Raw genomic sequence first — 24,535 nt, forward strand, 5'->3', positions numbered from 1 at the left:
TGTCACCTTACTCTTCCGCCTGTCCTTTGTACAGATGTGTGGCAATTTGTGCTGGGGGAGCAGCGCTGATGGGGTGGGGGGAAAGAGGAGAGGAGGTGTTCAGGGGTGGGAAGAAGGCTGGGTAGAGTTACAAAATGTTCCACGGCTTAGGCAGCAGTTCTGATTAATGCTGCTTCAGAGGATGGGGAAGGAAGGGTTTACAAGCTGTGTGGAGCTACTCCTTTGCTCTACACTGAAATAACTTTCACAGACTACCCATCATCAGCTTAAAAATCAAACACGTTAGCATAGAGGAAAAAGGCTTTAAGCTGGAATGAATGCTACTTGGTCCTTTCAGAGAACAGAAAAATTATTTTCATTGCTGGAATGGACAGATCCCTGCTAATGAAAATTCCCTCTCAACAGCTGGATTGTATTTCTTGTGGGAACAGGAATACTTCTGCTGGAGCACAGTCATTGTGTTTGCACACTTATGTGGTTTTGCACTGGGGCTGGTACACAGGGGACTGTGAGTGTTAGTGGGCAGCCTCGAGTCTCTATCTGCACCACTGCAAATGTGTTCACAGGAAGAAATGTGTTTATGCTCACCTCTGTGTTTGATCCATCTATCCTTGAGAAAGAGTGTGCTGGGAGTCACTCAGAGATGGAGGAGGAAATAAAGATGGCTCTTTAGAAAGTTGTGCAGCAGTTTCAGATGAACTATGGAGGTCACATAGATTAACCTACCCCTACCAAAAGTTCCCCAGGCAATGAGTGCTCTGGCTGGCCAGGCAGTTTTTATAAGGACTGTAAAGAATGTACAGAGACATCCCTGTAAAACCAGCTCTTACCTGGAAGCTCAACGAGCCATCAAATTCAGGAGAGGAGCAACCATTTCTTGGGAAAATCTAATGTTAAGTGTCTCAAAATTAAACTCCAAGCCAATATATTTTGGTGTGCAGGTAGAGTAACCTGTGTTCAAGTAACATTAAGGATAAATTGTCGGAGTAAAAACCTCACATTAAAAGGAAAAGAAAAAACATCCACCCCTCAGACTTTCCCCAGTATGAGGAACAGCTTATTATATGTGGTTGAAACAGAAAGGCTTTTGAAGTGTTGCTTCTTCTTTCAGTTGTTCTGATGTTTTGTTGTTTCTTTTACCTTTGGTTATTTTTTCCAGCCTGGAGAGAGCTGGAGATTTGACTGGCTAGTTTGCATACATGCAATAGATTTTATTGTCATGCTTTAGCTCAGTGATCTCCTGTTTGGGTTGCAAACTGTAAAGGGTAACATTTAATCTCTGTACTCCTTTTTGCCAGGCCTGAATGACATTTGTGTTAGTGATTTTTGGGGCATTTTTTTTCCCCCTACCTTTTTACACTCTAATTTTTAAATGGAAACTGAATGTTGAGTCTTTAACTTCCTGTCAGGCTTAAAGAATGGCACTTCTATTTCAAAAATAATTTGACTATCTGAAAACTGATTTTCAAGAGACAGTATTTTATTGATGATATGCTGTATGACCTTTTGCATCATTATTGTCGAGATACGAGAATAGAAGGAGAATTTCCTGCATTGATTGAACCTTAGATATGAAATATTAAATACAAAGTAGGGGTAATTTCTTAAGTAAACAGCACCTTTTGAAATAACATTTTTTTCTGGATGTTCCTTTTACCAGTGATTCTTGCACTTCCACCCTGCAGCACAAGAAATGAGTGTTGTGCTTAGGTGTGTGTAATGGCAGGCTATATATGGTACAGAAATTCCTGTTCTGATCAGCATCCCATTGGATTTTCACTACTGGGCACTATGGAAAAGTGTCTTTCACGAGGAGGTGGTGATTTATGGAGATTAGACCAAGTGGTTTCTGCAATGCCCATTGTAAGAGTGAGAGCTGAGGGGAACTGGGTGATTTGCTAAAGGTCAAATGCCAAGCCTGTGTCAGAGCTGAGGAATCAATGCACGTGTCACTGCATGAGGTGGAAGCTTCTGCCCCTTTTGTTTCTGCTGGCTTGGGAACAGTGGAGGCAGGGCCTCCTGAAGTATTCCCTGTAGCAGAAGTACTAGGAAACAACAGTCTTCAATGTGTGATAAATGAGCACAGTGACTTGGGACCCAACCAGAGGAATCCAAAAAAATGTCAGAGCACTGGGAGCTATGTTCCCAGGCAGCTGACATTGCATCCTTATCTCCAGTCGAGTGGAACAGAGCCAAAATTGGGCCTTCGTGTTGGAATACTTCTTTATATCTCTGTCCCAAAATGAAGGAAGCAAGGTTCCCAGTGCAAGTGCAGCAAATAGCAAGGTTGTCAAATAGTTTCCCTGAAAACCAGCTTCTTTCTGTTTCCTTTGCCTGCACTGATCAGTGGTAGAAGCTGCATTGGCTCTGAAGGCTTCTTGTCTCCCCTAAAAAAATACTTACCCAGAAGAGAAAGAGATGAGTGACCTCCCATCTCCGTGCCATTTTTGTAGGTACAACCTCCACCTCGACTCTGCCTGAAAACAGGGTCTAACGTGGAAAAGGTTTCACTTCAGCACCTGGAGCCTCTCCCTAACCCTCCAAAACAAAAGCAGCAGCATAAAGGACAGAAATCAAAAGCACTGGTTGGCTTTTCCACACACCCTGGGTGGCCTTGGGCAGGTTGTTTTCCCCCTGGGCTGTGGTTGCTGGGCTGCAGTGTGACCCTGCCCCCGAGTCAATTCATGAGGTGTTTTAGAGTGGCTCAAGAGTGGCACAGGGAGCACAGGCACGTGGAACAGCAGCCACAGGTGTCTGGGGTGCTGACTGAGCCTTACCCCACTGGGAGTGGCTTGCAGCCCATGGAACATGGATTGGGAACCTATCACGGGAACAACTCTGTGACTTCACCACAGGAAATCTGACAGTGCCCCTGAGCTTCCTCTAGCTGCAGTGTGAAGGAAGAGGAAGGATGGACAGTGATTAGATCATGTGAGTTTTGATGGGCATGACTGAGGGAGACAGAGATGCAACCACCTCTCTCTGATAAACCTGCACGCAGCTGTTAGAATACAAGTGTCTGTGAAGCAGCAAAACAAGGGCTTGATTATGGATTTTATCAGCTTCCAAGCTCCTCAGAGAGCAGTGTGTGACTTTTGGGGTCATGGGGACTTTCAGATGTGGCTTTCTAGCACACTAGGCAGCGTGGTAGTCAAAGGCAATAGAATATCCTCCAGATCCCCTTTGATGTAGAGGATGTGTGGCAGGTTCCACCTTGGCAGGGAATCTCATTAGCTGTTGCTGGGAGGAAGCAACACAGTCAAGGAGCTACTCAAGCTCCCTCTTTTCCCTCTCATCATGTTAGCCATTGGGAGGCAATTTTCTTTTGTTGTTTTATGATCCTTAGAGATGAGTTGATGATCACAGCTTTGTATTCTGAGTAAGAAGAAAAAAAGGGTTGGAGAGGTGTCTCCCCCTCCTTTCCTGGTATTTGAAAACTATTTTCCCAGGCCCTGTTTTGATAATGCCAATATCTATAATATTTATCTGAAATACTGTGATACCCTAAACAAGCTGAGTTCTGTTTATGAACACTGGAACTTCATGGCTCCTCTTCCCCTTCAAACATTTGTGTGTATACAGTTTATCTTTAGCATTAAAAATAACATTTCAAATCTCCTGAGAAAACATCAGTGATGTTTTTTATGTCATTCACTGCTTCCATTTTAATTGAGTCATTCCTAATCAGTTGAGACTGCTTAGTAAGTAACATGTGAGAGACTTTTTTTCCCCATAGATAAAATAAGACTTTATTTCCATGTCAAGGGGTTAAGTAAATTTTGCCATGTCATTATTAGTCTTTATCTTTTCTTGATGATTTTACAACATATGAGAATAAGTTGGTTATGGAAGGGAGATCTTAAAGGTGTGCAGTTCCCCTGGTTTTTTCCCTGGAGCATTCCTCATTATTGATACATTCATACAGTTAAGATTTACATCATTGATTAGTGTGATTTAGAGTGTCACAGCTTCACATTTTTTTCAGCCTTTCTAGCAAAGCAAGCAATTTAAAGTCATTGCATGTGGTACAAGATTTCAAAGCAGTAATTCAGCTGCAGCTTTATGTTTGATCCAGTGTTTACTGCTGCAACAACTGGCCGTTTATAAACTTAGAGATTAAAATGATGAGAGATCTTGAAACTCACATAAACCCTAAAGAAGAAGCAGTGTGTGAGTACCTGTGACTGTTTTGTGCAGATTTTTCAGCATGCTCAGGTATTTGGGGGTGTTCATTGCCATGTTCCCAGCCCATAAAGTGTGGACCAGTTATCCAGGGAGAGCTCAGAGTTGGAGGGTTTGCTCATGCCTGTCTCCTAGATAATTTTATGCAATCTGAGTATCTGCCTATCTGCAGTACATCTCTGCTCAAAGTGTGAAAGTGAACTGCAGTTTTTATTTCCTCCAAGCCTGATAGTTATTTAGATTATCACTGGGTGTCGGATCACACACTGTGGGGCTTAACAGTGCCACAAACATCACCATCAGAAACAAGATACTGTGGTGGATGGGCTTTGGGTCAGACTGTGTCAAGCAATCTTTAAATCCCTAATCATGTCCATGCTATTCAGGAACTGGATTGGACCTTTTTGATTCTGCCACTGGACTCAGATCTTTCCTAGCCCCAAACTGCCATAGTAGAAGTTTTTAAAGTTAGTCCCAGCTGGCTTTTCAGATATTACATTACTGCTGTTCCCAGTGAACTAAAATTTCCCCAGGTCCTTCCATGCAGCCTATCTGTAACATACCTGCTGACATGCAAACAGAAGTTTAAAAAATGTAATTCATAAGAAAAGTCTAATTATTTGTGACATTTCATCCATCATGTCCTAAGCCTCTCTAGAGGAAAGTAGTAACATTTCGTCTCCTTGACAGCAAACAACACACTGACGAACTGAAAAATGTTCTGCTATATTTCAAGCTGTAGTAAACTGAGTAAAGAGCAAGTACAAAATAAATAGCATGAGTAAAGAGCAGAACCCACATAAGTAGGGGGCAGAAGCTTGGCGAGCTTCCTAAAACATTTCTCTTGGGTTCAAAACAAAACAATCCTTCAAAAATAACCAGAACATTTCAGGGTAAGCTATAGCAGAGCCACTGGGCCCAGTCTGCCTTGACTTTCCTGAGCACTGCTGGGAGGAGGTGCCTTGGGCTGCTGTGGCTGCCCAGTGCAGCTCATGGAGACCTGCAGCACCTGAGTGAAGACAGCTTCACACGGGTTTTTAGGATATCCCCCAGCTCCCCATCTCCAGCATTTCAGGACTGCAAAAGGAGAGCTTCTCTTGACTAAAGGGAAGAGCAAATCTAGGAAGCCTGGCCTCCAAACTGTTTTATTTTGAAGATGATGCCTAAGCTCCTGAGGCATTTCTGTCAGGCCATACTCAAACTGCCTTTGCCTCTGAATGCTCTCTCTGGGACATGCCAGGTTCCCCACACTGGCTTGCTTTCTCCCTCTCCCACAAGGCTTCAATCAGGTTTTGGTAACTCTTCATGGGTGACCCATCTCTTTTTTCATGGCTCCTGTAGCTTGCTTACACATCTGGATGTCTCTGCTCCACAACCTGCAGATCTCTCCTGCCTCAGCAAAAAGAGAATCTCTGTCAGTAACCCAGATCCCTACACATTTGGATATTTAACTCACACTGTTTTCCTGGGAACTCAGAGATCTCATATCTGTGAAACACACAGGTTCCACCCACTGATGGAGTGGGAAGATCACCTGTGCTGGCACATCCAGCTCCTCAGCTGCTTTCTAAACCCTTCTTGGTGTCCTCTTGGCAAATCTCGTGTTCTTTGTCATTTAAACAAAGAAACATGCAACATCCCAAAGTAGGACATCAATCAAATCTTCCATCTGAGAAGTCCAGTGATGAATAACAATGAGTTAGAGAATTTGGAAGCAGTTTGGCTGTTATGTTTTGCTCTTTTATTTTGGAAGAAATCCTTAGATGCAGAAGCTCCAGCACAGAACTTCTCCTTTTGACTCTGAAAGGCTGAGATTTTTCTTAAAGGAAAAGACAAGTTCATGCAGCCATTCCTATTCTTTCACAGGGTGGAGGCCCTTTCATTTCCATTCCTTTTCTTCTTTTTCCTTTTCTGTTATGCACACACACACACACAAACTCAGGAGTACACCATGAGCTGAGCTGTATTTTCTGTTTATTGCAACCAGGTTAATAACAGTAATGGTGCGAGGAGAAAATGAAGTGTTATGTAAAATCCTGCATTGCAGATTTTGGTGCTGATGCAAAGAGCTCAATAAAGTGTAACACTTTAATCATGGAGATAAAAATCACACAGCAGCTTCAGTCTTCCAAGATGCAGAGCCTTAAGACAAAATAGAAGCAGGAGAGAAAAAGAAACTGACAATATTATTGAGTCCCAGAAAACTTAGGCAAGGAAAAAAAGCTTGCTTTCTTTCTTTTTGATGCTTTGATTCAGCCTTTGTATTCACAAGATAAAAAAACTGAAAAATGCGTGCATATTAATTTCCTGATATTAGAGAATAAAATGCCACAGCTTTATGCACAACCCAGTGTCATTTACTGGAACCTGGATAGCCCTGGAAAACAAAACAAAAAAATGCCCTCACCATAAAGAACAAAACCTATTAACCAGAAGGAAAAAAAGACAAAAAGAAAACAAAACAACAACAACTACAAAAAACCCACCAAAAACCCCAAAAGCAGAACAAACCAAACATAAAAAAGAAAGCCACCACTCAGAACATGGTAGGATGATATGTATAGGTTTTTGCAGGTAGGTGAGCAGCCCAGCTCAGTTTTGGCTATGGTGGTTTGAGTACAAATTCATCATGTTGGCACAGAAGAGGAATCAGGCTTGAATGGTGCTTTGCTTCTCTTCCCTGGTGCTGTCCTTTGTGTCTCTGCTTGCCAGCTGCAGATTAAGACTGCAATGTTGTCAAATTACTGCACGTAAAGTTGTAGGTTGTTGGCTTGTGGGGTTATTTTGGGGTGGGTGGAGGAAAAGGAGGAGTTATTTGAAGAAGATCTCTCCTGTGCAGGGGAATTTGTGGATGTAAATTCTTGGAGTACTCTGCTAAAAAGCTGGGATAGTGCTAAGGACTGTGTGCCTTCAGGCTGGACCACTTTCCATGAGGGACCTGACTGCAGTTGTGTGCTGAGCTTATTCTTCTTTGAATAATATTTCTAAAGGTGCTTTTCTCCACAAATTGGTTATTGAAAAGAATACAATAATTTTTGCCAGAAAAACCACAAGAAATTTGGGAATACCTACTTTAAATAAAAGTGCTTCAGGTAACTCAGAGGAGTGTCCCATAGACCCAGTGGCCACCCAGCCAGCCCAGGAGATGCTTTTTCAGAGCAGAGAAGCCATTCTAGAGATGTCAAGTATCCAGCATGAGGTGTAACTCTGCTTGAGGTGGTGCCTGGCCCTTTGGGCTCAGTTGCCATACCCTGGAGGAGCAGAGCAGCTGGCTGAGCCTGTCCAGCCCTCAGCAGGATGAGCAGGAGGAAGAGGTCAGTGTTTCATCTTTCTTGGCCCTGTTCTGTCCCAAAGCTCACTCTGCAGCCAGTTAGCCTGTTTCAATAGATTGCACAGCTCTTCCCTTGGGTAAGATTTAAGGTTAATTCAAGGCTGTGCTAATTCTTGCTGGGGCTTGAAGGTAACCCTGAAGGTTTCATGTTTCCACCAGCTGTGAAAACCATGTGCCAAATTTGGGATTGAAAAACTCCTGCAGAGGCAGAGTCAGGAATGTGTTTTAGTGGCCTTTGGTATCTGATAAACTCTGCCATCACTGCTTACCTAGGATATGCCCATCATAAAGAGTGCCTGATGACATGGCTGGCTTTAGCCAGAGATCATGAATGCTGACATTTTACATTACTTTATATCCTCTTGACCAGCTGAATCCACTTGTGTGGAATTAACAGGTGTCAGATTTGGATGTTGTGGGCATGGATGCCACAAGAAATGTGTAAATAAACCAACCTCTGTGTAGTATTGTTAGAACAGGTCAGGGTAGGAAATGGCAATGAGAGGGAATGTTTTGTTGGATCCTGTGATATTTTCAGGGTTGAATCAAGCTGACTTCACTTGGAGGCTGCAATCTTATCCTAAGGGTTGCCTGAAGTAAAAGCCTCCTGCTTTTGCTGTGGTAAGCCTGTGTCCAGAAAGAGCATTGCAGCATCTGCACTAGAGGCACAGTGATCTCAGCACTACCTAAAACTCTGCTTCATATTGGGGGTAAAGGAGCCACAGGGATGGACACAGCTGTAGGGAGCTGTGTTTGGGAAAGGAGGCATTGCTCATCTACTTATTGTGCAGACTCCTCAGAGTGTTTGCATTAGTATCACATGGATACCAGTCAAGTCAGTGCTCCAGATACAACCAAATACTCCCAGATGCTCCTGGACACTGCTTCTTCTTATATTGTGATGTCTGTCCTGCTGGCTCAGTTAAAATCCTTTTAATCTCAGGATTAGGCCTAAATTCAGAATCAATTGATTTAACATATTCCATTCTCTTGTATTTTTTCTTAATGCTTTTAAGTTTGGAGCTGCTAGAAAATCTGGCAGCATTTGTTGCTTAAACAGTGGATTCTTGTGTGGTTTGTGAGAGTGGCAGAAAGGGAAACTCTCCAGAGACAGAGGTACCAATGAGATGATGGGTGAACATCAGAATACATGTCTCAGAAGGAATGTGATTGGGATAGCTTCTGGTCCTGGAAGTCTAGAAACACTGTTTGCAACTCTTTTAAAAGAGTGAGTCAGTAATTTCCTGGTGCTAGGTACAGAGTGATAGTGCATTTGCCTGCCAGGCATTTAGATTTTGTGTCTGTGCCTTTTCCAAACAGTTGTAACTGTTCCTGGGAGGTTTTTGTGGGTTTTTTTTTGTTTGTTTGTTTTTTGGTGTGTTTGTTTTTTTTTTTTTTTTTAGTTTTTGGGTTTTTTTGGTAGATTTTTTTGGGGTGGGAGGTTTGGCTTTGGTTTTTTTTGGCAGGGGAGACGGAGGTGGTTGGGGGTTTCTAGGTTTGTTGGTGGGGGTTTTATAGATGCATTTCACTCAGTATAAGACATGAGAAACTGTTAAAAGCCTTTAAAATCAGACCCTACAAAGGGCTGGTTGGATCTGTGGTTAACTTTTGTTTTACAAAACATGAGGTTAGCATTTGGCTTGTGTGTTCTTTTAGCACTGTGGATCATCCCCATGTTAGCAAAAGCCAGAGAGGAGAAATGCAGGCCAGAACTGAATGAGCTGCTGCTGCACCTTCCCATGGGCTAGGATGGCATTATCTGAGCACGTTGCTTGCACTTGTACCTGCTTGATGGACTCCCTGCTAAAAATCAGTAATTATTTTCCTGGCCAGGAAGTAAACAAGAAAAAAAAAAAAAAAGGAAAATTAAAGGGAGGTAATTGGTAGCAAGCTTTAAGGGTCATCACAGTATTTGTACCCACTTTGATATTTTACAATGGCTTTAATACCATGCAATTATAGACTTGTTTTAAGTCTCCTCATTTTCTCTTACAAGCAGACCACCTCACATTTTAAGCATCTGCAGTAGTTCTGGCAATGAAACCAGGGCTATTGTAGCACTGCAATCTCTAAAATTGCAGCGATTTTCACTTGGATAGTGATCCACTGTACATCTGGAAATGTAGGTGTTGCTGTATATGGCATAATTTCCTCCTTGGGAACAGGACACAATGGGATCACAGCTTCTCCTGGTCTCAGCTGTTGAGGAAATCTGTGTCAGGCCTCGTAGCCAGTGCTCTTTTCCCCTTGATCATCTGGGCTTTGGTCTTTTGCTGAGTTGAACATTGTTCACTAAATGAATAGCTCTCAGAATGCAAAGTTCACCTGTTATCTGTCCATTTAGGAAAATTGAGAGTTTTTAATCTTTTGTACTCTGCATTCAAGAGATGAGAGAGAGAAAAAAACCCAGCTAAATGTCTCCATTTAAATGTAAATTTTGACTTTTCAAGTTTGACAAAATGGGGTGTTTGTTTTTATAAACAATATATATATATATATATATAAATAAAAAGCATGGAATTGAAAAAACAAAACCCCACTCTTGCTGATATTTTTCCCACATAGTAATCTTTGCTCTCATCATGCTACATACTTTTTTTGTTGTTGTTGTTTCTCTTTGCTTTAAAACTAATTTTGCTGTGAGAACAAGAACAGAAGATCATTAGGAGGAAATACTCTGGCACTGGCTCGTGCAGAAAAAACATGCCATCTGCCTAATGTGCTTCATCTTGTGTCAGCCTAAGATGTGTTGTTTGGGTTTAACATGCCAGGCACTAGCCTAGAAAGAGAGCAGGCAGCAGCTCTGCCACATATCCCAGCCAGGCCTCCAAACCCTTCCTGCTTTTCAGGGATGTGGGGATATATCCCTGTGATACAGGCCACACAATTTTGGGCAGAAGATGCACCACCCACCATGTCCTCACACGAGGCTCCAAGGGGTACTTGTGCAAGGTGCAGATGTAGTTTGGGTTGTATTTTTCAGCCTTCATCATTTCACAGTCTAAGAGGTAAAAGCAAAGACCCAGCCTCAAAGTGGGATTTTTTGGGGGTCTGGCTGGTGCACCATCAGTGGCCAGGTTCAGGGCAGGACCACCTCCTTTAGCAGATGTTCCCTTTTCCAGTGACAGCAATCCTTTCTGATAGATGGATGGTGCATGTCTCAGCTGGGTGGATGTAGCTGGTCATATTTTGCTACACAGTGTGTAATAAAGACTTTAGCTTGTTTTTTTTATTAAGAAAAGACATTGGCAGACAGCTTTAAATGTCTGCCTAAGGACAAAATGAACTGAGTTTTGTAGATAGCTGTTTTTTTCTCCTTAATAAATAAATAAATGGAAAGATTTTTATGTTGATAATAAAAATAACTAATGCAGAGCTTCTTCCACTAGTGCCTGGAGACATGGACAGATGTGGGATTTTGAAGGGATAAAGAATTGAAATCTGTTGGCAGGTAGTTGCTATAAAAATGCCTATCCTTCCTGCTTCTTATTACAGACCAATATTCAGCAAATGAAGAGTGCCTGAGAAAGTTAATGATGACAGGATCAGGTTCCAACCATCAGAGATAGCAGCAACCTCCTCCCTTCAGAGAAATCCAAAGTTGAAGTACAGCTCTGGACTTTCTGCAACTCTCAGCGTGGTGTGTGGGAGTGTGGAGGGGAGGAAACTGTCAGGGAAACTATGGAAAAACACAGCAGGTTCACCAAAAGTTTGCTTTGCCCATGAGTTGTCTGCCAAAGTTTTGTGCAAGACTTTGCTGCTTGGAGTGGGGTTGGTTTCTGCCTCGCTGTGTGGTCTGTGGTTGGAATAAGAGAGCAAACCTTGTTTTCTCACTGTCATCCTCCTGATTCTCTTCTCCAGCCCACTGCAGAGGGAGTGAGTGGCTCTGTGGGGTTTTTCTGCCTGGGAGGGTTAAATCACAAGATTTTTGTTCACAATGCTCAACCTGAAAACCATCAGTGATGATGCAACATATAAGAGAGCAAGGATTAAGTGTGGGTCTGATTTATTTACAGTTCAGAGCAATTTTTTTTTGTTGTCCATTACAGAGAGGTGTAAAAGAAACAGAAGAGAAGGATGAGAACAAGTTCAGAATATTTGTACTTAAGGATGCATTTTTACACACTGACATCTTTATAAAGGTGAATATATGCACATATAGAGGAAAAAGCATACAGAAACTGCCTAAATCTCTAGCCATTGATCATGTGGGTCAGCTGCTGCTGTCTAGGGTGGGAAATAATATTCTTCTGAGTCCTACCAATCCTTTGTTAGGTATGCCCTGGTAGATCCTCCTGAGATTGTCACTCAGTTTCTACAGCACTGTGCTGAATCTCGAGTCCCCTCATCTTCTGCAGGAACTGAATATTCTTTCTGTTTGAAATAATAAAAAAATAGTAGTCCCCAGGATGTGCTTGCAGGAGAGACGTTGTCTTTGAGATGCTGTGACTCTTCTTATAGTCACAGTCAGCTGTCCTGCTCTTTGGTCTGACAGGAGGAGCACAGGGTGGCATTATTGCCTGCAGTAATACCAAAGAACCACAAAATGCTTTGGGTTGAAAGGAACCTTAAAAATCACCTTGTTCCTGTACCCTGCCTCGAGCAGGGACACCTTCCACTAGACCAGGTTGCTCAGGGCCCATCCAACCTGGCCTTGGACACTCCCAGGGATGGGGCATCCACAGCATCTCTGGGCAACCTTTGCCAGGGCCTCACCACCCTGACAGTAAAGAATTTTTATCTAGTATCTAATCAAAACCTGCCCTCCCAGTTTGAGCCAGTTTCTCCCTTGTCCTTGCACTACATGTCCTTGTCCAAAGTCCCTCTCCAGCTTTCTTGTCACCCTAGGGAAGTACTGGAAGGTGCTCTAAGTCCTCCCTGGAGGCTTTCCTCCTCCAGGCTGAGCAAGCCCAGTTCTCTCAGCCTGTCTTTACAGGAGAGGTACTCCATCCCTCTGAGCATCTTCATGGTCTCCTCTGGGCTTGCTCCAGCAGTTCTGTGTCATTTTTATGTTGGGGAACTGTACAGAGCACTCCAGGTGAGGTGTCAGGAGCAGGGTACAGGGGAAGAATCACCTCCCTTGACTGCTGCCCACACTGCTTTTGGTGCAGCCCAGGACACCTCTTGGCCAAGTAGGAGTAGGAGAATTCTGGAGAAAAATTTTCATATAGAACTGATGCTGATAAAATGCCCTGGAAAAGGCATGATATGTTGTGCTTTCAGATGTAACAGCAGACCCTTCCAAAATGTGCATTACACTTTAGCTTTTATAGCACTGTGCAGAGCATAAATACTGCTAGATGTAAAGCTCAGAGAAAACATCCCACAGTTTGGTGCAAAATGTTATGCTGAGCTGTCTCTGAGTAGGACAAAGCCAAGAAAACCTGTTCTTCCCATTGTGGATGAATCATGGGTCAGCAAGACAACACCAGGGTCAGTTCTGTTTGGTATTTGCATGCTGTCCCTCCCCTCAGCATTCATGTCTGCTGCAGAGTCCCTAATCTCTTTTGGTGTCGTTGTGTTCCTGTTTATCAGCTCTCACTTTTATCTCTCCCTCGATGTGCTGGCTGCTCACCCTGAGCACAGGGAGGGAACAGAAAGGCTCAGCCTGCAAGGGATCAGAGTGGGAATAATGACCATGGACAGCTCCTGCCTGTGGCCAGGCTGGGCCAGGAGGGTGAACAGAGAGAGCTGGTTTGGCTTTCAGCAGTCAGTGCCCTGGGAAAGCATGTGCACAATGCCCATGCACAGCCTTCCTGTCTTCTCAAGCAAATGGAGCCCCACCATTCCCTGAATGACACAGGCAGGGCTGTTCCCTCCCACCTGACTGAGCAGGTGTGCAGTTCCACCCAGGAATGGCTTTTGGCTTCTTGCTCCATGCAGGTCTATGTAAAATAAAAGCAACGCTTACAGATGTCTAAAAGATCCAACTAATCCAGCTTTCTGGATAGGTGGGAAAATGTGGGATCTCCTTTAAAATAATTTACATCTGTAAAATGGACCTTTACCTTTGATGTCCACTTACAGTTCTCATTGTTTTAGGGCTTGTTGAGCTGAAAGCTTTATACAGATCAGGACCTACCTTAGATTAATTTGTGTAATCTCTTGTAAGAGATTGAGTTTTAACTGTATAAATACACATACTTCTCATCACCAATCAACACTTCACCTTTTTAAGAACTAAAAAAGTCTCGTTCTGCAGCATAAATTAAGGTGTAATTGGAAAATAAAAATGTTGATGCTGCTGATCAAACCCAAGGTTTGTATGGCTCAAAATCTTATTGCAGATGCTAAGGGATAGACTGAGAAGAGAGCAAGGCTTCTGATAATGTGTAATGTGGGATTTAATGTTCAAGGAGTTGTGTTCACTGCTTGGAGTGTAATAACATAATTTTTCTTTGAATTTGTCTAACTGATCTTTCTGTTCACCTGTGTTTTGGCCAAAATCTGGTGGCAGTGAGTGCTGCAGTATAAGCTAATTTAAAAAACACTTCATTTTGTTTGCCTTTGGTCCTCTGCTTCTTGACTTTATATTCTGCCAGCTGCTACTTATTTAGTAAGAAATAGTGAATAATGATATATATTATTTGAGAGACTGTAGAGAAACTGGTAGTTAAAGAGTTTGATTTGCCTACACACAATTTGTCCAACTGCAAGAGTTCCTAGGAAATTAGGGGACAGGGAGCCATAACTCCTAGCCATTGTTTTTAGTCTACCACTCTTTGCCTTTGTAATTAGAGGAGAAGCAGGCAATGTCTTTGGGCCTTATTTATGTACTTGTAAAGTCTGTGCTCCTTGGTTCAAGGGTTCTGCAGAGGTATAATTAAAAGTTAGTGGTAAAACACAAAGCTATTAATACTGCTATGAAGTGAATAGCTGAACAGGAATTCTTGACCTTAATATAGTTGCAGGCATATAAGCAGCAATTAATGATGCCTGAAGATATTAAATGGCTTGTGTATTGTCACACAGCAAGCAAGTTGCTGTCCAAGGAACAGCACCAAGGAGTGCTAAAACCTTCAATACAGCCACTGGGAGCATTTCAGCTGGGAGAACCTTCACAACCAGACCAGAGCTAAATTTAATTATCCAGTGAAAACATAGTCATTTAGGTATTTCTGTTTCATAACCTAATTTTCTTGCTTTAATTATAAGAGAATAAGTAACAGTTACTGCCTCAGCTTCTCTCTGCCTTTACTTTACTCTCTCTTTCCCTCTTGCTTGCTTTCTTTTATTCTCTCTTTTATTCTCTTTTATAGTAGGATTTCTTCCCTCTTCTAAAAAGCTCTTGATTCTTTTGCCACTTGTCTTTTCTGAAGAGCCCTCTTTCTGTAGAGCCAATGCTGTTCAGTAGCAGAGGAGTGAGCAAGGTAGGATTTCTAAAGCATTTTCTAATTCTCCTGTTTCTAATTCTAATTTCTAAATCGTTCTGTGGATCATCTGCTGGTAACACACAAGTGGGCAGAGATGGGTAGAGCCCAGTAAAACCAGCAAAGTTTGGGGTGAGGTAATGCCCCAAGACCCTGTTCAGTCCCACTGCTTTTTTTTTTTTTTTTTTTTTTTCCTAATAATTCAGGCAAGGAAAGATTTCAGAAATTGTGAAGGTCAAAAAACAACGGTGCTGAGTGTATGTGCACATTTGCTTCATATGAGGGACAGAGGAAGGAGGAGGCAGAACAAGCACTGTCCTTCTTCAGACTCACACTTCTAGTTTTGGCTGGAGGTCAGACCCTAAATCCATGAGAGTATATTTTCTGGTCATAATCATTTAGGGTAAAAATTATACAAGAATTGTCCATGCAGCTGAGCCAAAAGTCTTGCCTAAACTTGATCTGGGTCTTAACACTGTCTCTTTGGAGCCTCTCTAATTTAATATGCATTTGAAGAGCAGTGGCTTCTTGATAGAGCCTTTCACCTCCAGGTCACCCTTTCAAATCCAATTCAGGCCTGTCAGGACCAAATGTTGCTGCCATCTGACGGCTCCTCTGTGTCCTGTGTGAATTGCTGGCTTCAGTCCAGGGGCTGGAGGACAGGTGCCTGAATGCAAAACCTGCCAGAGCTGACATTAACTGGACATCTCTGCAGAGGGGTCAGAGCGAATCGGCCCCGCAGATGAATTAACACCTCACTTGCCCACACTGTGATGCTTTATATCTTCAAAGTGCTTTCCAAACGTCAGCCAGTCCTCAGGAGGTGTTGTTATCTGCCCTGGCAGGTGAGAGAAGCGAGCAGATAACAAGCCAGGATCAGAATATGCATGTTGCTGACCTCCCACTCCGAGGCCAGCACTCCGAGTTTAGCTCCTTTTGGGGCCACTGATGGGCACACCAGAGTAGGGTCCAGGTTCCTGTTCTTCTGTGGATAAAAGCATCCCTTACTTTTTAAGGCAGGCAGGAAAGCAGCACTGATGGGCTTCCATCCTTTTGCTGAACCATAGACAGGCAGAAGTCTCTTCTCCATCCACTTTGAGGCTCTAGGGAGTCATGCCAGGTTACCCCTACCAACAAGAGGCATCATTATTTATCATTATTTGCCATGAAACAGGGTTGGTAAATACTTACGAATAGCAATTGGCTTGGAGTGGTTCATTCTGAGAGACCACAGCTCCTGGAATATCACTGAAATGTTTTGAAAAAAAATGCTTGAAGTGTTGTGAAGAGTTGCTGGAAGGTGATGCAGAGTTAGTGGCACATCAGTGTTGGCAAGCTGCTTCTGCAGGGACACTTAAAAGACATTGTCAGACTGTAAAGCTGTCTACAGAAAAAGCAAAATTGTCTTTTGTGCTTCATACCAGTCAGAACAAGAGTGGTTCTAAACTGGCACGTTCCTTTCTCTGGAAGCAAGATGAGGAAACCTTTTTTGCTTGAGGTTTTTTAAAAATAGTAACTCCCTTTCCTACTATTAATTTCTTGTGTAAATAATTGCTGTCGTTGCCATGGTGTTTACAGAGGTGAATGAGCAGGTGGTCTGTGAGATGATGAATGGAAGGAGAAAGATGTTGTCCCTATGGTTACAAAAGGGGAGTGGTATAAATCTGAAATAGTGCCTCTGATAAGGTGTGGTTTGCCTTGTCTGAAGAAACTGAGGATGATTCTCAAGTACCAACTTGTCAAAGGTTATGTAAAGGATAGCAGAGGAAAAAGTGGAAGAATTTAATGCTTTTTTGGGGTGGTGGGGGAAATACGAGGAGAAGGAAGAGCTAAGAAAAGGAATTTGGGTAAATCCATCTTACCAGGCATCCAAATGCAGGCATTTCAAGCTTGAAAATGTGTGTGCCATATCCAGGCAGTTTGAATCCCACCTCATGCTCCCTTAGAAAGCCTGAAGGAGACAAGTGTCACACATCTCCAAGGAGCAATTCAAAGCACCAGGCACAATTCCATGGGGCTGAAAGGAGAAGGAATGGTGCCTTGGAGCTGAGCGTGGACTGCTGGCCATGTGATGCTGAATGCTCAGTTTTCCTTCATTTTCCTTAGGAGCACATTGTGCTCCTGTGTTTCCTGGTGTCACCACTGTAAGCACTGCCAAAATAGCCAATCCTGAGGTAACAATGAGTTTATGTCAAAAGGGATGGCTTAGAGACACCTGCAAAATTTTCTTTTGAGAGATTCCTTTGAGGATTTTTTCTTCAGAGAGGTACCTGAGGAAGCATCAAAGGAACCATTCTTCTGGGAATTTCTGAACGTCTTCTGAATGAAAAGGGACAAACTCCATTTGCTGAGCCAGCTGTTGAATGTCCATTTACTCCAAACAGTGGTTTAGCAGCAAGAGCACAAAGTCTGCCCGGAGGCCGCTCCCTTCCTTGCAACAAATGACAGTCCATGGTTTTAGGAGCTTGTATAAAACATTGCAAGGAGTTTATCCCATCCCCTATATGAAATATTGGAGTGGAGAAGGCTTTTGGATGCCTCTCTCTCTAAACCAATTGCTATGCCCAAGAATTAATAAAATCCATATTGAAGTGACAGCTGGTGGACAGAGCTGGCTTCTTCCTGCATCACTTGTCTCTCTAGTGGCTCATGTTCTGGGCTCAATGCACATTTATCCTTTTATTACAGCATTTACTGACTTCTATTTATTTATTTATTAAACCTCTGTTTTCTTAAGAATCATAATTGCACTGTTCAAAGTCTCAGTTTGGTCACATCAGCACTGGCTATTAACATGCTTCTTTCCTTACTCTTTAATTGCTGACGTTCCAAAAAGCATTTAGTGAAGGAAATAAAAGTGCAGACAAGTGAGAATGTATTTTCTCAAAACTTTCTGTGCCATCATGAACCAGTTTCTATACTACTTTAACTATTTCCTCTCTTGATAATGCAAACTCGTTTTCTTAATTCATGATTTCTTTCATTTTCACCACCTTTAATTTATATGTACATTTCTGAAGCTGACAGAAACTTGAGACTGACTCAGTGGGAAAATGCATGTCACAACATTAGGGATTCAAATGAACTTTAGAGCAGAAATTCATTTGCTTGTTTATTTATGCTAGGTTTATATGGTAAGTGGCAAGAAAAGATAAAAACCATTCTTTTCAAGGGAGAGAATCTTTTCTTTCCAAAGAAGTGGGGTTCAGTCATGGTCTCTGTCAGTCTAGTAAGTGATTTCTGTTTTGAGACTCAGAGGAAAGAAAGAACAAGTCTGCCTTTGTTTTCTGGAGCTCTGTAACCTGGGTCATCCAGGTAATTACAGCTTTACTTAAGAAACAGTGTGAGAGAGGAAAACTCTGCCACTGCTTGTAAGCACAAAGAAAAGGCACTTGAGAGAATTAAATTGCATGATGACTTTTATAAGGCATCTGAATCATTTTGCATTCTACCTCTAAAGCAGAAAATGATGAGTTTAATATCAAATTGTAGGATGTAACTGGTAAGTCTCTCAGAAGACAGCTGTGGCATCCAGAGCTGTTTGAGCCTAGTCAGTCATTATTTTCTGCATAAAGAAAATGTGAATATGAGACTTTGAACCACTTCTGAATTTATTCCCCCTCTCACTTGCAGGTGCTGCAGCAGGAGAAGCCCTGATGGGGGTGGGTTGTGGTGTGTAGACACCCCTGGGGTATGACAGCAGAGAGCAGTGGGTTAAGTGTGTTTGCATGTGCTCATGTAAATGCAAAAATATGTTTATTTACTTCTTTCTCCCATTAAAATTCTCCTGTCTCCAAGAGCAACAATTTCAGGAGGTCACCTCTCTGCTGACTTTGCTGAAATTGCCATCAGTAGGTGACATTATACATTCCATAAAATGTTAATTCTGTGATCCTACCTGAATTGCTGGAGATTAGTGATTATGTCAAAATCTTCCAGAGAACCTCAACTGAAATATAAAATTTTATTCCCCTGCTTAAATTTGCAGCGTGGCAGTGGGGGAAACAGTTCCTACATATAAACCACCTCTGAATATCTATGACTCTAAAGAGGAAGCAGAAATACCATTATTGTTCAGGAGCATAGCATAGTTCTTGTGAAGTTTGAGTGCCAACAAATTGTCTGCTGCTTGGCTTACCACTTGAGGCATGAGGTGGCAAACTTTTAATGTCCTAGTGGCTGTTATTGTCCATTTTAAGGCCACAATAACTTTGTGTCTGGGAATAAAAGGACTTTTTCCATTAGAAACTCATGTGTTATATCAACAATGCACTGAATTATTTTGCTCTCTAATGGAGAATGCTGAACATGTTTCCCTTTGATGAAGTAATGAATGTGAGGAGGAGAAATGTGAGCCACTGAAATGGTTCTGCTCACACACAGCAGTGTCTGGAAGTAGTACATCTAACTGGCAATTATTCTAGCAGTGTTTAAAAACATGCTGAATAGGATGGACAGTTGCAAGTTTGGACTAAATTTAGTGCACAGGAATGTGTGAAATAGAGATTTTTATACGTTCAGTTGGAGGCTGAGGAACAAAGACCAGAAAAAAACCCAGTTGAATAATCATTGTGAGCTGACTTAAGAAATTACTTTTTAATTATCTTGAAATGGATCTTTTTGAACACTTATTTGGGTGATGAGCTACCTGTTTAATGTCACAGCTTCCAAATAAGGGATCTGGAAGCTTAATCTTTAAGTGAAGGGGTCTGAACAGGTCCAGAGCTGTGAAGGACACTGTTCCCTCACAAATAACCATTGCACCCAGATTATTTGGAAATGGTTTTGATGAACAGAAAAGATTTGCAAGGAAATCTCAGCACACCAGGAGACTTTCTAATATTCTCTGTGACACTTCTACCAGCAATTTTTTTGAGTGAAGGTCCTAGGAGAGTTTAAAAAATACTCCAGTGAAGCTGTGTTAGACTGGATAACTTGATAATTGAATACTAAGCTGAGGCTCAGGTCACTCATGTTCTGCAGGTGAATTTCTTGCTGGATAGCCTGTGGAAAATTATCTTAGTAATCTGTGCCTCTGCATCTCTGTTTGTGGCCACCTTCTTTTGGAAACAATTTGAAAACTATGAATGAATAAGTACACCATGGCACACCACAAATCCTGCAGTGTACACCAGCAATTTTATTTGTCTTAAGTCACAAATTATTCTAGTCCATTGTTATATTTCTCACTGTGCTTCTCGATTATTTTATGTTAGGAACCATGTTCTTATAAAGAATTCTGTCTGGTTGTTCTGAAATAAGTATGACTTAGGTCACTGACTTCTGTGTGAAGGACATTCATGCTTTACAAACACCCAGTTTAACTAGATTATCTGCTCACTTCATCAAATCACTGTTTTGAGACTCTACAAGATGTTCTGTTTTATGGTGATATGCCAGTGTGCATCTGATCTCATCAAATTCTGTTTGTGATGGGGAAATTATCTCATGGAAATAGTATTACTTAATCTTGGTTTTTAATTTCTGTATGCTTGGAGAGGAAGAAAATCCTGTGTGGTGTTTCATCCTGTCATTGCTAATCTTTCTCCTCAGTGCTGTATCTCCAAATAGCAGATGTGTACTTTATTGCAGGGCTGGTCCTCTATAGCACAGCAGAATGTTTTGGCAGGAGCAAAAAATTTATTGTATTAGAGTCAAACACAATCAAGTGTTCCCTTTCCTATGAAGCATGGTCAGATATTGATATTGCATTAGCTAACATTTTTAGCATAGCAGAGCCTTTATAAGATGCATTATTACTCTCTCTAGGCTGTTTAATTAAACTAAACAGTTGCTGTGTATTATACACTGGTTTTCTGCCAGGGGAAAGTAAATCTGTATGATATTAGTGTCACATACCAAATGATGCTCTCCCTCCATCAGAGGCTCTAGAGAGCTGACACTGCTGTCACATGAGCTGCCCAACCCAGCCTGCCTTGCTGTCACTCTGGAGTGTCCCCTAGCTCAGTGCTCTCCAGCAGCCCAGCGAGCTCTGTCTGCAGGAGGGACCTGGGGCTGCAGAGCTCCCTGATGTACTCCAGCACAGGGAGAAGCATCATGAGCCAGCAGAGCTCTTCTCCATCCCTCTCTTGAGGCAGGGACATCTGAGATATCAGCACCAGGACAGCCCCAAAGGCCCCATGCTGGCCAGGTGACAGGGATGGGCTTGTCCTGTCATTTGTTCAGGTCCAGAAGTTGTAGGAATTTGGGGAATCTGGGTGATTCAGTGGCATCTGATCTGATATCACTCTTTAGTGTTGGACAGTGCTGCTGATGGCACTGTGTGCAGGGATCCAGGTGAACATTCCCTCTTTCCCACTGGTGCCATGGGAAGGGTGTGGCAGAGCAGGCACTTCTGTGGTAGGGAGTCCTGCTCCCTTCTTTTAAAGCAAGAGTTGGTGCAGAATCCTGCATAAGCAGAGAGGTATTCCAGGCACTTGCTTTGGAGAGTTTTTCTGTTGAGTTACTGCTGGAAAGGAGAGGAAGACAAAACATTTGCAGTATTTCTCCTTATGTGCAAGAAATAAACTGCACAGAAAACACTGGTGTCTTTTTAGACAATTTTGAGCCTGTTTCACCTGGCAGAAGGGAACATCTGCATAATTCAATGCAGAACTGTGCAAAGCTATGCCCAAATAATGGTGGTCTAGAACTGGAAGGTGCATATTTTTATCACTGGCAGTAAGCCCTGTATCACAATGAAGGATGGTTTGGCTCCATTTTGCACAGTGTCCTGTGCAGAATAATCCAATATTCTCAAAAAAAAAAAAAAAAGAAAAGGTAAAGAAATGTCTGTCCTGGTCCTTTGTTGTATTTCACATGCCCCCACAGAGAGGCAGGAAGGGCTGTGTGTATCACAGTGAGATCTCCAGCGTGGCTCCCTGATGCTGGCACCATGGATGGGCTCAAGAATGGCAGGACTGGATTTATGGGAGGCTTCACCTGCATAACTCAGTTATGATTTATCTCGTGCTGAATGTTTTGTTTTTGTTGTTTTCCCTCAACAGAAGATTAACCTGGAGTTCTATATCGACATCCATGCCCACTCCACCATGATGAATGGCTTCATGTATGGGAACATCTTTGAGGATGAGGAAAGATTTCAGAGACAGGCTGTTTTTCCCAAGCTACTCTGTCAGAATGCTGAAGACTTCTCTTATGTAAGCCAGTTTTTCTTAATTATTTTTTTCCTAGTTTTTCTTTTTTTTTTTTTTTTTTTTTGCCTTTATGATAAATCTCTGGCTTTATTTTGATTGAGTGAATTTTATTTCAGTGTGAATAAAAGCTTACTTAAAAATTTTATTATTAGCTACCATCTTCCCTCTTAAACTTACCTTATCCAGCAGTGGTAAGTTGTGATCTCATATATGTCATGGGACATATGAACAAAAGCAGGTTTTTCATCTTCTGTTTAATAACCTTTGGTTCTGAATCACTGGCATACCCTGTTTTTCTCAGATCCTTTGTCTTTTGATCAACTGGGTCGACTTTATTGTTCCAATGCTTATATTAATTTGTCAAAGATTTTACTTGTATACTCCAAATAATAATATGCCAGCAAATAGAAATAAAATTACTTAGCTTGAAAGAAAAGGTTGGATAACATCTGTTGAAAGCTGTGGCAAAGGGAATGGATAGTTTGGAAATTCTTTGATATTACCATAGAAAACTGTTCTGCAAGAGGATTTTCAATTGCCCAATAGCTTGGAGAGTGGGAAAGGAGAAGTTGGGTTCAAGGAACAGCTTGTTCTTACCGTCAGTGATTGAGTTTCTGGTCTGCACCTGGTTGTTTCAAAAACACATTAGGGGTAAGGGGCATTCACAGATCATAGCAATGAAAACCTTGATAGGAGTTTAGAGATTCTGTGCTCAAGTGGGGGATTTCTCTCTGCTGCTGTGGGAGATTAAGTGTTCCTCTTAGCACAAGCCTTGCTTGACAAAGGGAAAATCTTTGAGAAGATGATGCAGGAAATAGAAGCCAAATGCTAAATAAACAGCACAGTCTCTCCCTTTTGACTCTTGAGCAGAGTTTCACCCAGGTGCTACTGGTGCTGGGTGCATTCAGCTTCCCCCTGACAATCCCACTGGTCTCTTGAGGCTGGAAGCTTTTCCCCTGCCATCCCTCCAGGGCAGTTGGAAAAAGGGAGAGCCACAAAGTGTATGACATGTGTGAAGTGACCATGTGTCCCCAAGTAGGAAGGTCTGTTTTCTGGTCTTCAGCCGTGCCAGCCATGTGGGTTATGTGACTCATTGGAAAGATCAGGTGAAGAGAGGAAAGGAATCCAAAATGGGGGGAAAATGTGCTGAAGGTTTAAAATAGTGTATGTAAATATGCCCTACTGCCTGCTCCAAGGGAAGGGGGGAAGTGCATCGTTAGCATTACCAGGCTGGTGTTTGAAAGTGTGGGAATGGACCACTGTTGTTACTAATGAATTTTCCAAAGCTTCAGGAGGTCTCATTTACATTGTATACTGCTGTGGCCATTTGTTGGGATTATAATACTTCAACAGCAGCACTTCAAGTGAAAACTGGCGGCTGCATGAAGTGTTGTCCATAATTGACTAGCTCCATGTCTTCACACAGCACAGAGACAATGTTCCATTATGTTATCCATTGACAGTATCATTGAAAAGATTACTCTCCTTAAAGCATCTGTCAACCTTGATTGATTTACAAGGGACAAAGCGCTGAAAAGGTTTGAAGTGCGGGTACAATTTTTGCCACCGTTTAGCATACATAATGGTTCTCCTTTGATGTCAAAAGCTCATCTTCTATTAATAATGCAGAGGGCTTTTGAATGCAGGCTACTTGTATGGAGTTCCACACTAATAACCTACTTGCTGTGAAATGGGATTCACTTTGGAGAAGCAGTCATTTGGGTTTTACATGTTCGGAATGAATCCCAACTCAAAGGGATTTCTTTCAGCGCTCTGCGTGATTGCAGCTGAGCCCGGCACGGGTTAGGGAAGGCAGGCAAATCCTGCTCTGCTCCTCCAGCCAAGAATCTGGCAGGAATCACACAGCCAGATGCAAAGGAGCATGAACAACAAGCCTGAGATGATGCGATCAAATGCCTTGTGCCGTTTCGTCTGGCAACCTTCTATTAATATACTTTAGAGTGCATTTCATGCCTGGGCTGCTTTCTTCACCTGTCATTTCCAACAGGCCTTTTTATTGAAATGACAGTATCCAGGGGAGGTTGGTGATTAGAGCAGGGGATGGATAGGGGGTTTGTACCCACATGCCTGTTACAGGACCAAAGGAGAGTCACCCAGTGTCTCTGTGCCCCGTCTGTTGGGCAGAACTTGTGACCCCACAGCTCTCTGGAAGGCTGACTGTGGTTCAGAGGCATAAGTTGTGAAAGGGACCAGAAATTCCTCATTTTCACATGACTTCAGAAAACAGAGGCCTGCCTTTGGTTTAGCAGTCAGCATGTAAAAAGGAAAGTGGAAGAAGGGCTGGGATGTTTTGCTCCCAAATAAATACATGAGACATTCTTGGGCAGCTGCCTGGGCAAAAGGGACAAAATCTGTACGGAAAACATTTTATATTTTCAATGTTTAAGAAGGATATTTTTAAACAAATTGTAATCCATATGAAAGCTGTAACAGTGAAAGCTGGCATGCTCATTTGAAAGGCTGACTCACTGTGT

The 24,535-nt window shown here is 42.3% G+C and overlaps 1 protein-coding gene across 1 annotated transcript in view; it reads left to right on the plus strand.

The window, feature by feature from the left end:
* The window catches only part of AGBL4 (AGBL carboxypeptidase 4), an 856,716-nt gene that overhangs the window by 756,209 nt on the left and 75,972 nt on the right, over positions 1-24,535 (plus strand). The window contains exon 10 of the mRNA XM_050977508.1: positions 21,891-22,043. Coding sequence (XP_050833465.1) covers positions 21,891-22,043 — 153 coding nt within the window. The remainder of the gene's footprint in view (positions 1-21,890; positions 22,044-24,535) is intronic.

The sequence above is a fragment of the Serinus canaria genome, chromosome 8 (genome assembly GCF_022539315.1).
Source record: "Serinus canaria isolate serCan28SL12 chromosome 8, serCan2020, whole genome shotgun sequence".
Classification (NCBI taxonomy): domain Eukaryota; kingdom Metazoa; phylum Chordata; class Aves; order Passeriformes; family Fringillidae; genus Serinus; species Serinus canaria.